This window comes from Macaca nemestrina, chromosome 9 (assembly GCF_043159975.1).
Source record: "Macaca nemestrina isolate mMacNem1 chromosome 9, mMacNem.hap1, whole genome shotgun sequence".
NCBI classification, from domain to species: domain Eukaryota; kingdom Metazoa; phylum Chordata; class Mammalia; order Primates; family Cercopithecidae; genus Macaca; species Macaca nemestrina.
In genome coordinates, this window is record NC_092133.1 from 36,460,377 (window position 1) to 36,474,445 (window position 14,069).

General features: G+C 46.4%; 1 protein-coding gene across 8 annotated transcripts in view; it reads left to right on the top strand.

Annotated features, from left to right (window-relative positions):
- The first annotated feature begins 7,208 nt into the window (after positions 1 to 7,208).
- LOC105478453 (Rho GTPase activating protein 19) overlaps positions 7,209 to 14,069 on the top strand; it is a 79,327-nt gene continuing 72,466 nt past the window's right edge. For 2 of the 8 annotated variants that reach the window (XM_071069364.1, XM_071069369.1), the window contains exon 1: positions 7,215 to 7,703. In XM_071069364.1, the coding sequence (XP_070925465.1) occupies positions 7,648 to 7,703 (56 nt within the window). In that variant the 5' untranslated portion in view covers positions 7,215 to 7,647. Of the gene's footprint in view, positions 7,704 to 14,069 lie in introns of all 8 variants that reach the window. The other 6 variants (XM_071069368.1, XM_071069365.1, XM_071069362.1 and 3 more) reach the window with 6 other exon arrangements.

Sequence of the window (14,069 nt, forward strand, 5' to 3'; positions counted from 1 at the left end):
ACCTCCATCTCTGGTGTTCAACTGATTCTCCTGCCTCAGCCTCCCGAGTAGCTGGGATTATAGACGCCCGCCATCATGCCCAGCTAATTTTTGTATTTTTTTTTTTTAGTAGAGACACGGTTTCACCATGTTGGCCAGACTGGTCTTGAACTCCTGACTTTGTGACCCGCCTGCCTCGGCCTCCCAAAGTGCTGGCGTGAGCCACCGTGTCCAGCCTAGATTTTCTCTTTTTTTTTTTTTGATGGAGTCTCGCTCTGTCACCCAGGCTGGAGTGCAGTGGCATGATCTTGGCTCACTGCAAGCTCTGCCTCCCAGGTTCATGCCATTCTCCTGCCCCAGCCTCCCCAGTAGCTGGGACTACAGGTGCCCACCACTACACCCAGCTAATTTTTTGTGTTTTAGTAGAGATGGGGTTTCACCATGTTAGCCAGGATGGTCTTGATCTCCGGACTTCGTGATCCGCCAGCCTCGGCCTCCCAAAGTACTGGGATTACAGGCGTGAGCCACCGCGCCCAGCCTAGATTTTCATTTTTTTTTTTTTTTTTTTTTTTTGAGACAGAGTCTCGCTCTGTCACCCAGGCTGGAGTGCAGTGGCCAGATCTCAGCTCACTACAAGCTCTGCCTCCCAGGTTTACGCCATTCTCCTGCCTCAGCCTCCCAAATAGCTGGGACTACAGGCGCCCGCCACCTCGCCCGGCTAGTTTTTTGTATTTTTAGTAGAGACGGGGTTTCACCGTGTTAGCCAGGCTGGTCTCGATCTCCTGACCTCGTGATCCGCCCGTCTCGGCCTCCCAAAGTGCTGGGATTACAGGCTTGAGCCACCGTGCCCGGCCTAGATTTTCATTTTTTAAAAGATATTTAGTAGGCACTCTCACCCCATCCCTAACAAGATTAGAAAGCGATACAAGGCTCAGAAATGTTTATTGTGCACATGATGCTTTTGTATTTTGATGCGGGCATCAAAATTTCCTGCTTTGGGCCCAGCTCGGTGGCTTATGCCCATAATCCCAGCATTTTGGGAGGCCAAGGCGGGTGGATCACTTGAGGTCAGGAGTTCAAGACCAGCCTGGCCAACATGGTAAAACTCTGTCTCTACTACAAATATAAAAATTAGCCAGGCGTGGTGGTGCGCACTCATAGTCCCAGCTACTAGAGAGGCTGAGGCAGGAGAATCACCTGAACCTGAAAGGCAGAGGTTGCAGTGCAGTGACCTGAGATCGCACCATTGCCGTCCAGCCTGGGCGACAGAGCAAGACTTCATCTCAAAAAAAAAAAAAAAAAAAAGTCTTGCTTTAATTTAAACAGAGGGCAGAGCTAGAACAAAAGTATAAAACACAAAGATGCATCAAGGGCTGCGAGTCATCTGCACTGTTGAAGGGTGAAGTTAGAGGTGGGGTCAGGGGCAGATCTTCATTTTCTTCCTTTTCCAATATGTTCCTTTGTTGACTTACTTCCCAGCTTTCTTCCCTCCCTTTTTCCTTGCCATGGAGGCTAGGGCCTGGAAAAACAAAGATGGTTAGAACACCACTTTTGCCCCCAAAGCTCGCAGTCTTGTGGGGTAGGTAGATGGAGTTGTTGTGACATTCATGGCAGACTCAAGTCCGTGGGCTTGATCCTAAACCCTCCTGACAGTCTTGGCTTCTTCCCTTCTCCACACTTCTGAATTCCTAGGAGTCTGCTCCCTACTTTGATATTTAGCCCCCACCCAGCCCCCGTAATTCTAAACTATCTTCTGTGGTATGTGACTTATATGTGTTCATTTTGTCTGCCTGAATCTACTGTAAACTGCTTGAGGGCTGGGGCCACCTTTCTGTGACCTTTTGTTGAACTAGGCTGTTGAAAACAAGATAACTTTCTGAACTGTCTTGAATTCATGCTGTACACACTTATCACCAGGCTGACAATCTGTACCTAAATAGAGAGCAAGGATGACTTCAGGGAAGTCCTGATACCCTTGCAGAAACAAAGGCTTGTCAGCTGAGTTTGTGTTTTTACAGCACTCAGCGATGATACTTGCTTTTAATCGGAAGTCACAGCAGAACAGTTGGTTTTGAGGAGAAACACATTTCTCTCTAGAGTAATTGATTACACTGTAACCGTGATGTAATGTGTGGTCCTTATCACACAGCCATGGAGATAGATGTGTTATCCGAGAAGGGAGAGAAGGGAGTTTAGCATTCTTTTATTTCTTTATTTATTTTAGAGACAGGGTCTTACTATGTTGCCCAGGCTGGAGTGCAGTGGCTATGCACAGGCACAATTCCACTACTGGTCAGCATAAGGTTTTTTTTTGTTGGTTTGTTTTTGTTTTGAGACGGAGTCTCACTCTATCGACCAGGCTGGAGTGCAATGGCGCAGTCTCTGCTCACTGCAACCTCCGCCTCCCAGGTTCAAGCAATTCTCCTGCCTCAGCCTCCCGAGTAGCTGGGATTACAGGTGCCCGCCATCACACCTGGCTAATTTTTTGTATTTTTAGTAGAGACAGGGTTTCGCCATGTTGGTCAGGCTGGTCTCGGGAGCTACTGTGCCCAGCAAGCATGGGGTTTTTGATATACTCTGCTTCCAACCTAGGCTGTATCACCCCTCCTTAGTCAACCTGGTGGCCCCCACTCCTGGGAGGTCACCAAGTTGATGCCACACTTAGTGCAGACACCCCATAGGCATAGTGCATTGCAATACAGAGCTCCTGGGCTCAGGCAATCCTCCCGCCTCAGCAGTAGCTGGGACTACAGGTGCATGCCCAGCAAGTTTAGCATTCTTTTAGCATTCTTTTTGTTGTTGTTGTTGAGACAGAGTCTTGCCCTGTTGCCCAGGTTGGAGTGCAATTCTCGGCTCACTGCAACCTCCGCCTCCCGGGTTCAAGCGATTCTTTCTGCCTCAGCCTCTTAAGTAGCTGGGATTACAGGAACGTGCTACCACGCCTGGCTAATTTTTTTGTATCTTCAGTAGAGACGGGGGTTTCACCATGTTGGCCAGGCTGGTCTTGAACTCCCGACCTTGTGATCCGCCCACCTCGGCCTCCCAAAGTCCTGGGATTACCAGTGTGAGCCACCACGCCCGTCTCAGTTTAGCATTCTTAATATTCATCATGTCATCTCCAACATTGATCTAATCTTAGTATGTTCTAGACACAGTGCTACCAAGCAGTTTTTCAGAAATTATCTTATTTACTCTTCACTATACCCTTGTGAGACTTACTATCCTTATTTTACAGAAGAGGAAATGGAATCAGAAAGTGAAGTAACTTGTTCAGGGTCACACAGCTAGAAACTCTGGAGCCAGGATTTGAACTTGGATTTATTAACTCCAGAGTCCATGCTTTTAAATACTGTGTTGTATTTTCCCAAACATTATATAAACATATGATTCGTCCAGGTGTGGTGGCTCATGCCTGTAATCCCAGCACTTTGGGAGGCCCAGGTGGGTGGATCACCTGAGGTGAGGAGTTCGAGACCAGACTGGCCAATATGGCAAACCCCGTCTCTACTAAAAATACAAAAATTAGCCAGGCATGGTGGTGGGTGCTTGTAGTCTCAGCTATTCAGGAGGCTGAGGCAGGAGAATTGCTTGAACCTGGGAGATGGAGTTTGCAGTGATCTGAGATCATGCCACTGCACTCCTGCCTGGGCAACAGAGCGAGACTCCATCTCAAAAAAAAAAAAAAGTGAGAGTTTTCATCAAAACAAATGAACCAGAAATATAGTTTTGTGGCATTCCTCCTAGTTGCAGTGGTAATACTTTAAAGTTTTAAATAGTTTTTCTTTTGTGAAAGCATCAATTTCATTCAATCAGTCAATCCATCCATGTGCTGGGTATCATGGGACTAGAAACAAAACTAGTTCCTATTTTGAGGGAAGGGCAGAATTTGAGCCTTGGGTTCCTTGCTTTGTATATATAGCAATTGACACAACCTGGATTTTCTTCTTTCTTTCTTTTTTTTTTTTTTTGAGACGGAGTCTCGCTCTGTAGCCCAGGCTGGAGTGCAGTGGCCGGATCTCAGCTCACTGCAAGCTCCGCCTCCCGGGTTCACGCCATTCTCCTGCCTCAGCCTCCCGAGTAGCTGGGACTACAGGCGCTGCCACCTCGCCCGGCTATTTTTTGTATTTCTTAGTAGAGACGGGGTTTCACCGTGTTAGCCAGGATGGTCTCGATCTCCTGACCTCGTGATCCGCCCATCTCGGCCTCCCAAAGTGCTGGGATTACAGGCTTGAGCCACCGCGCCCGGCCTTTCTTCTTTCTTTCTTTCTTTTTTTTTTTTTTTTTGAGACGTAGCCCCAATCTATTGCCCAAGCTGTAGTATAGTGGCATGATCTTGGCTCACTGCAACCTCCGCCTCCTGGGTTCAAGAGATTCTCCTGCCTCAGCCTCCCAAGTAGCTGGGATTATAGGCATGCAGCACCATACCTGGCTAATTTTTGTATTTTTAGTAGAGACGGGGTTTCACCATGTTGCCAGGCTAGTCTGGAACTCCTGACGTCAGGTGATCCACCCACCTCAGCCTCCCAAAGTGCTGAGATTACAGGTGTGAGCCACCTTGCCTGGCTTTTTTTTTTTTTTTGACACAGTCTCACTCTGTTGCCCAGGCTGGAGTGCAGTGGCACTCTGCAACCTCTGCCTCCTGGATTCAAGCGATTCTCCTGCCTCAGGCTCCCAAGTAGCTGGGATTACAGGTGTGCGCCACCATGCCTGGCTATTTTTTTGTATTTTTAGTAGAGATGGGGTTTCACCATTTTGGCCAGGCTGGTCTTGAACTCCTGATCTCAAGTGATCCATCTGCCTCGACCTCCCAAAGTGCTGGGATTACAGGCGTGAGCCACCACACTTGGCCTCTTTTTTTTTTTTTTTTTTGAGACAGGGTCTTGCTCTGTCAGGGTAGAGTGCAGCAGAATGAACATGCTCACTCTAGCCTCAGTCTCCTGGGCTCAAGTGATCCCATCTGGATTTTCTAAGCCTATCTGGGGTTCAATGAAAAATTTCACTGATACGTTTGCTAAATTTTATGTTTCTTTTCATGTATTTGCTCAATAAACATGATTTGTTAAACATCAAACTAAATAAGACCGGGTGTGGTGGCTCATACCTGTAGTCCCAGCACTTTGGGTAGGTCACTTGAGTTCAGGAGTTCAAGACCAGCCTGGCCAACATGGCAAAACCCGTCTCTACTAAAATACAAAAATTAGCCGGGCATGGTGGCACACACCTGTAATCCCAGCTACTTGGGTGACTGAGGCAGAAGAATTGCTTGAACTTTGAGGCAGAGGTTGCAGTGAGTGGAGATCATGCCACTACACTCCATCCTGGGCAACAGAATGAGACTCTGTTTCAAACAAAAAACATAAAAAACATCAAACTAAATGCAATTTTATTTGGACACATTTATCAAACTTTTATTTTGTTTTTTTAGAGAAAGGGTCTCATTCTATCACCCAGCCTGGAGTGCAGTGGCACAATCATAGCTTGCTTTAACCTTGAACTCCTGGGCCCAGGTGATCCTCCTGCCTCAGCCTCCAAAAGTGATGGGATTATGGGTGTAGGCCACTGCATCTAGCCCTTATCAAACTTTTAGTATTAATTCATCAATTGAAAAAAATATATTAGAATATGTGATTTGTTTGTTTGTTTGTTTGAGACAGAGTCTCACTCTGTCACCAGGCTGGATGGAGTGCAATGGCACTCTCTGCTCACTGCACCTGCGCCTCCTGGGTTCAAGCAATTCTCCTGCCTCAGCCTCCCAAGTAGAAATTAGCCACCACGCCCAGCTAATTTCTGTATTTTTAGTAGAGACGGGGTTTCACCGTGTTGGCCAGGATGGTCTCGATCTCTTGACCTCGTGATCCACCCACCTCAGTCTCCCAAAGTACTGGGATTACAGGCGTGAGCCACCGCGCCCAGCCCATGATTTGATTTTTTATTTGGATATAATAGTTTGAGGACTTGCTTATATTTTTCAAAAAATATTTATTGGACAGCCATTATGTGCCAGACACTGTGGGGAACAAAATAAATATAGTTTTTGCCCACTTGTGGCAGGAAGCTTAGCTGGGAACCCTCACATGAAAAAAATAGTCACACAAACTACTATGTAATTGTGAGTTGTGATGTGAACTGTGAAAGAACAGTACAGAGTTCTTTGTGAAAGTTTACTGAGGGAATTGATTTATACAATGGGCGTCATGGGAGGTCTTTGAGTCAGTGACATTTAAGTTTTGACCTGAAAGCCAAAAAAGTGGAAAAATGGTCTAGCCAGAAAAAGCAACACGTACAAAGGCCCTGAGACAGTTGAGAAAGTGAAGCATGTGCAGTACAGTTTAGTAAAAAGGAGGCAGAGTGCAGGGAGAGCCCGAGGTGGCAGGATATCAGAAGGATCAATACAGAAATTTCCTACAAAAGTCCAGCATAGGAAAACAATATGGGAAAAAAATAAAAACCAACAATGCTCAAAATTTACAATGTTCTCACATATGTTGCCTCAATTAATCCCTAGGAGAAGTGTGTGCTGCAGGGAGGACAAGGATAATTATGGTTATTCCTACCATCGAGGATTAAAGTTTAGTTTGGGACAAAGTCATGCAGCTTTTGGTTCCATGGTTCATATCACAGAGGCAAACTCTGTGGGTTCTCTGGGAAGCTGGAAGGGAGTGGGTGTATTGAAGCAGAAATGATCGACGCCAGCCTGGCCAACAGAGTGAAACCCCATCTCTACAAAAAGTACAAAAATTTGCCCTGTGTGGTAGTATGCTGCAATATTGTACTGCGATCCAGCCTGGGAGACAGAGGGAGACCCTGTCTCAAAAAAAAAAAGGAAAGAAAGAAAGGAAGAAAGAAATGACCTATGGCTGGGGCTATGCTGAGTATCTGAAGAAAGAAGGCTTTGAACTATACGTTTAAAAGCAAGTACTTCTAGGTTGCCACTCCCTGCCTGTGCTTGAGGGATTTCTCTCCGGGTCAAGACAGAGAATGAGTCTTGCATTAAATTAAATTAAATTAATTAATTAATTAATTTATGGCCAGGTGTGGTGGCTCATGCCTGTAATCCCAGCACTTTGGGAGGCTGAGGTGGGAGGATTGCTTGGGCTCAGGAGTTCGAGACCAGCCTGAGCAACATGGTGAAACCCTGTCTCAACGGAAAAAAAAAAATAAAAAAAAATTGTAAAAAATTATTTATTTTCAACTTTTATTTTAAATTTGGGGGTACATGAGTAGGTTTGTTATTGTGTATACTGTGTGATGCTGAGATACAGGGTACGGAGTCTTGCATTTTAGAACGTGATGAGTCACTTTCAAAGTTGACAGTTCTATAATTCCGTGATTTACATATCAGGGCAAAATTTGAGCATAGGCTGATGATTTCTGACTTGAACCTAAAAGTCTGTGGAATCGGAGGGTTCATCAAAATGAGAAACTACAACTCCCGGCAGGCCTCGGGGCTGGGTAGTCTTCCGCGCCCCTCCCTTTTTTTTCCGCCAGAGCTGGGAACGACCAATGACGGTTAGCCATTTGAATAGACCAATAACACATTGAACGGTTCAGGTTGAGGAGGGGCGGTCGAGTCATCCAATCGCACGGAAGAGGTGAAAACATATTAGCCAATCCAAATATGTGGGGGCGGGACCTAGGTGGGGCGGTGACAGAAGTTTGCTGACGAAGATGGCGACTGAGGCACAGAGTGAAGGGGAGGTACCAGCTTGCGAATCCGGCCGGAGGTGAGCTGAGTTTGGTCCAGTTTCCTGGGAAACGCGGCCTTGGGCTGTTAGTCCTGCCGCCTTTGCCTTGGGTCACGGTGACGCACGGTTCGGGCTTTGTTTCTTTCTCCCATGGCGTTTCTCGCCGTCGCGCCTGCAGGGGCTGAGGCGCGGGGGTCGGGCCTCGGCGCTGGGCTCCAGCCAAGTCTCCCACTCCGTCCTGCCGCTGCCCGAGAGGGCTCCGCCCGCTGCGCTGGCTGCGGACGTCCAGCTGGGGTGGCAGCGCTGATCGCCTTGGCGCCGAGACTCCTCTTGATGGCGAGGAAACGGAAGACTAGGGCTGTTTAGCGAATTCCTCACCGTAACACACAGCTTTTCACAACTTCCCCAAGGCACTTAGTGCATTCAGGTCCGAGCAAGGATTTGAGTGTCAATTGGAAATGGTGTTGAGTCCTTGGGCCAGTTTTTAAACCTGGTCTCGACTTCAGTTTCTTCATCTGCAAAGGGACATGAGGATGCCTATTTCCAAGAGTCAAGATTGAATAAGACAATCTATTTAAAGCTAGCATTGAGCTTAGCCTATAATGACAACTCTACGCGATAGATTTTCTTCTTCCTAGTTGAACAACTAAGGAGCAGATGTGAGACGGATCTGTAGTCCAGGGCATCATGACTTTATTTCCACAGGGTGTTCTTTCCTAAACAGCCACTCCGAGATTTAGCGTTTCCAGGAGAGAATTTCGAGGTGGTGTTGCCTTAGCCTTGAGACCTAAGTTGTCTTAATTGGTTGCAATTTTGTTTTTGGTATAATTCAATAGATTGAGTTTATCTACCTTGCTCCAGCGTAACTCAGTAAAATACTTCGGTTTGGTGTCTTTTGGTTCCATTTGTACCGAATAGGAGATTCCAAGAATCTTGGGAAACTAATGACTTTGTGACCCGACTTCTTCCTGAGCCCAGATGAGCGTGGTTGAGTGTGTTGTTTAAAATATGATACGGGGCCGGGTTTGGTGGCTCACGCGTGTAATCCCAGCACTTTGGGAGGCCGAGTCGAGCAGATCACCTGAGGTCAGGAGTTCGAGACCAGCCTGGCCAACATGATGAAACCCCGTCTCTACTAAAAATACAATAATTAGCTGGGCGTGGTGGTGGGTGCCCATAGTCCCGGCTAGTCTCGAGGCTGAGGCGGAGGTTGCAGTGAGCCGAGATCGTGCCATTGCATTCCACCCTGGATGACAGAGCAAGACTTCGTCTCAAAATAAATAAATAAATAAAAATAAAATAAAATATGATACGCAAGAGTTTTCCACTCTTTTTTTTTTTTTTTTTTTTGAGACGGAGTCTCGCTCTGTCGCCCAGGCTGGAGTGCAGTGGCCGGATCTCAGCTCACTGCAAGCTCCGCCTCCCGGGTTCACGCCATTCTCCTGCCTCAGCCTCCCGAGTAGCTGGGACTACAGGCGCCCGCCACCTCGCCCGGCTAGTTTTTTGTATTTTTTAGTAGAGACGGGGTTTCACCGTGTTAGCCAGGATAGTCTCGATCTCCTGACCTCGTGATCCACCCGTCTCGGCCTCCCAAAGTGCTGGGATTACAGGCTTGAGCCACCGCGCCCGGCCGAGTTTTCCACTCTTGAAGCTGCCTATAAATGGTTGATCATTTTTGTTTTGCCCGGGAACTGTAGAGGTGATTGATACATTTGATTAGATCATCTTTCATCCAGTTCTTTAAAAAATTCTAAATTTTGGTGAAAATGTGAGGACAAATAAAATACTATTCCATAGCAAGAGTAGTTTGAATTTCTTTTCTTTCTTTCTTTCTTTCTTTCTTTCGTTCGTTCGTTCTTTTTTTTTTTTTTTTTTTTTTTGAGACGGAGTCTCGCTCTGTCGCCCAGGCTGGAGTGCAGTGGCCGCGATCTCGGCTCACTGCAAGCTCTGCCTCCCGGGTTCACGCCATTCTCCTGCCTCAGCCTCCCCAGTAGCTGGGAGTACAGGCGCCCGCCACCTCGCCCAGCTAGTTTTTTGTATTTTTTAGTAGAGACGGGGTTTCACTGTGTTAACCAGGATGGTCTCGATCTCCTGACCTCGTGATCCGCCCGTCTCGGCCTCCCAAAGTGCTGGGATTACAGGCTTGAGCCACCGCGCCCGGCCACTTTCTTTTTTTTTTTTTTTAAAACACAGGGGCTCCTTCTGTCGCCCAGGCTGGAGTGCAGTGGTGCGATCACAGGTCCCTGCAGCCTTAACCTCCTGGGCTCAGTTGATCCTCCCTCCTCAGTCTCTTGAGTAGTTGGGACTACAGGCACATGCCACTATGCCCAGCTAGTGTTGTTGTTGTTGTTGTTGTTTGTAGAAACCAGGATCTTGCCATGTTGCCCTGGGTGGTCTTGAGTTCTGGCATAAGTGATCCTCCTGCCTTAGGCTCCCAAAGTGCTGGGATTATAGGTGTGAGCCACTGCGCCTGGCCTGAATTTCTTTGTAGTCTATTGCCAGTTGAATTTAAATTTTGAGTGAGAGTATTAGTTAATTACATGATCAGTAGGTATTCATACAATCTTACCTGAACCTGAAACCATTTCATCAATTCCATATTGTAAAAGAGAAGTGGGCTGTGCGCGATGGCTCACGCCTGTAATCCTAGCACTTTGAGAGGCCCAGGCCGGTGGATCAGCTGAGCTCAGGAGTTCGAGATCAGCCTGGGGAACACAGTGAAACCCCATCTCTACTAAAAACACACAAAATTAGCCGAGTGTGGTGGCGTGTGCCTGTAATCCCACCTACTTGGGAGGCTGAGACAGGAGAATCGCTTGCACTCGAGAGGTGGAGGTTGCAGTGAGCCGAGATAGCGTGCCATTGCCCTCCAGCCTGGGTGACAGAGCGAGACTATGTTTCAAAAAAAAGAAAAAAAAAGAACCCGGGTGCGGTGGCTCACGCCTGTGGTCACAGCACTTTGGGAGGCTGAGGCGGGTGGATCATGAGGTCAGGAGATGGAGACCATCCTGGTTAGCACAGTGAAACCCTGTCTCTACTAAAAATCCAAAAAAAAATTAGCGGGGCATGGTGGCACGCACCTGTAGTCCCAGCTACTCGGGAGGCTGAGGCAGGAGAATCGCTTGAACCTGGGAGGTGGAGGTTGCAGTGAGCTGAGATCACGCCACTGTACTCTGGCCTGGGCAACAGAGTGAGACTCCATCTCAAAAAAAAAAAGAAAAAATAAAGAAGAGAAGTTTGGGGTTTCTGTAAGGCATTTTGAGGGCAGGACACACATGTATTTATTACATATTCCCAGTGCTTAGCTTTGTGTAGGTGGTCAATAATTAGTGAATAATAGTCTGTCATTTCTAAGAAAAATATTTTCTCGTGGTGATAAATACAAATTCTTTCTTGCTCTGCAGGGATTAATCTTTATTATTTATTTATTTATTTATTTATTTATTTTTTTGAGGCAGAGTCTTGCTCTGTCGCCAGGCTGGAGTGCAGTGGCACGATTTCAGCTCACTGCAACCTCTGCCTCCCAGGTTCAAGCAATTCTCCTGCCTCAGCCTCCCAAGTAGCTGGGACTACAGGTGCGTGCCACCACACTCAGCTAATTTTTGTATTTTTAGTAGAGACGGTGTTTCACCATGTTGGCCAGGATGGTTTCGATCTCTTGACCTCGTGATCCGCCCGCCTCAGCCTCCCAAAGTGCTGGGATTACAGGCCTGAGCCACCGCGCCCGGCTGCAGGTATTAATCTTTCTAATGTTCTGTTGATAGTGTGGTCCTTGTATTCCATAAAGAGGAAAAAATGGTCTGATTTGCACAGATGAATACATATTTAAATATTGAATGCAGAATATGTGATCATTTAGAACTGCCCAGCTTTTTGTTTTTTCATCAGTATTTTAACACTGCTTCTAATAATTACAAATGCTTTAACTGCTTTTAATAAAATATTTATTTATTTATTTATTTATTTATTTATTTATTTATTTATTTTTGAGATGGAGTTTTGCTCTTGTTGCCCAGGCTGTAATGCAGTGGCATGATCTTGGCTCACTGCAACCTCCACCTCCTGGGTTCAAGCGATTCTCCTGCCTCAGTGTCCCGAGTAGCTGGGATTACAGGCATATGCCACCACGCCTGGCTAATTTTGTGTTTTTAGTAGAGATGAGGTTTCTCCATGTTGGTCAGGCTGGTCTCGAACTCCCGACCTCAGGTCATCCGCCTGCCTCAGCCTCCCAAAGTGTTGGGATTACAGGCGTTAGCCACCATACCCAGCCAAAATATTTATTTTTAAAAACTTATTATGATTTTTTTTGAGACTGGATCTCACTTTGTGACCCAGGCTGAAGTGTAGTGGCACGATCATGGCTCACTATAGCCACGACCTGCTGGGCTCAAGCAATCCTCCCACCTCAGCCTCTCAAGTAGCTGGGACCACAGGCATGCGCCACCACACTCAGCTAATTTTTAAAATTTATTCTAGGGACTGAGTCTCCCTATGTTGCTCAGGCGGGCCTCAAACTCCTGGGCTCAAGCATTCCTCTTGGCCCCCAAAGTGTTGGGATTATAGGTGTGAGCCACTGCACCTGGCCAAAGATTTAAACAAGGAAACATTGCTCTGCCTATAAAGATTCCCATGTTATGTTTTTGACCTGTTGATGAGGAACACCCCCTCCCTTCCATTTCTGGTCTTTATTAAGTAGAATAGTCCTTTACAATTTAACACATTTCATTTGTTATACTTTCAAGTTAGTCTTAAGAGGACAATACTAAAGGGGAATTCACAAATAGAAAATATCCACTGCCGAGCATGGTGGCTCACACCTGTAATCCCAGTATTTTGGGAGGGGGAGGCAGAGACAGGAGGATCACCTGAGGCCAGGAGTTCGAGACTAGCCTGGGCAATATAGGGAGACTCTATAAAAACATAAAAACACATAGTCAGGTGTGGTGATGCACGCCTGTGGTCCCAGCTACTTGGGAGGCTAAGGTGGGAGGATCACTTGAGCTCCGGAGGTGGAGGCTGCAAAGAGCCATCATCCTGCCATTGCACTCTAGCCTGGGTGACAGAGTGAGACCCTGTACAAACAACAACAACAACAAAAACAAAAAAAGAAACTATCCACTTTACCAATAACAGTATAAACATAATAGAGACCTTTAAGGGTCAAAGAGAAAAGGTGAAAGCCAGAAATGAAATAAAGCTACTTCTCCTCATAATTGGCAGCAGGGAAATACACACAGCTTAGTATTTTTTAATTAAAAAGAGACATTAAAAGAAAGTGCTAACTATTATTACATGAAGAGCCAGCTTAGGAACAGACTGTAGAATGCCTGGAAATGTTTCTGGAGGACAGGGGAGGTGCCTGCAGATGTGGAAAGGGTTCTATATCCTGTTAATTTACGTATCCCTTAGGTATGGAATACTGGTTAGTAAACATGACTTCCTGAGCCTTGTTTTTTTGAGACAGAGTCTCACTCTGTGGCACAGGCTGGAGTGCAGTGGTGCAATGTTGGCTCACTGTAACCTCCGCCTTCTGGGTTCAGGCAATTCTCCTGCCTCAGCCTCCTGAGTAGCTGGGAACTACAAGCATGTGCCACCATATCCAGCTAATTTTTGTATTTTTAGTAGAGACAGGTTTCATCATGTCGGCCAGGCTGGTCTCAAACTCCTGACCTCAGGTGATTCACCCGCCTTGGCCTCCCAAAGTGTTGGGATTACAGGTGTGAGCCACTGCACCTGGCCTGAGCCTTTTTTGTTAAATTGCTTTTTCTATAATAAGACAGTAATGTGTTCCTTTGAGAAAAATGATTCAACCTTTATTGATCCCAGGAAGACTTGTCCTTATATGCACAAGGTAAGTGAGAAAACCTGGTTTAAATATCTGAATCTAGTTTTGTATTTGTGCTGTTAAATTCTTTTTTCTTTTTTTTTTTTTTTTGAGATAGAGTCTTGCTCTGTCGCCCAGGCTGGAGTGCAGTGGTGCGATCTCGGTTCACTGCAAACTTCATCTCCCAGTTTCACACCATTCTCCTGCCTCAGCCTCCTGAGTAGCTGGAACTACAGGCGCCCGCCACCATGCCTGGATAATTTTTTTTTTTTTTTGTATTTTTAGTAGGGACGGGGTTTCACCTTGTTAGCCAGGATGATCTCAATCTCCTGACCTTGTGATTCGCCTGCCTCGGCCTCCCAAAGTGCTGGGATTACAGGCATGAGCCACCATGCCTGGCCTGTGCTGTTAAATTCTATCTGAAGGGTAATGAGGAGTAGATTTCTTCAGGGGATTTTCTTGAATATGGTTTTATTTTACATTTTATCAATGATCAGGTTGAGAGTTTGATCATATTTGTAAACAAGGCCTGTCTTGGAAGGAGGGGAAGGAAGAAAATAGAATTTTAAAATTAATCTGCA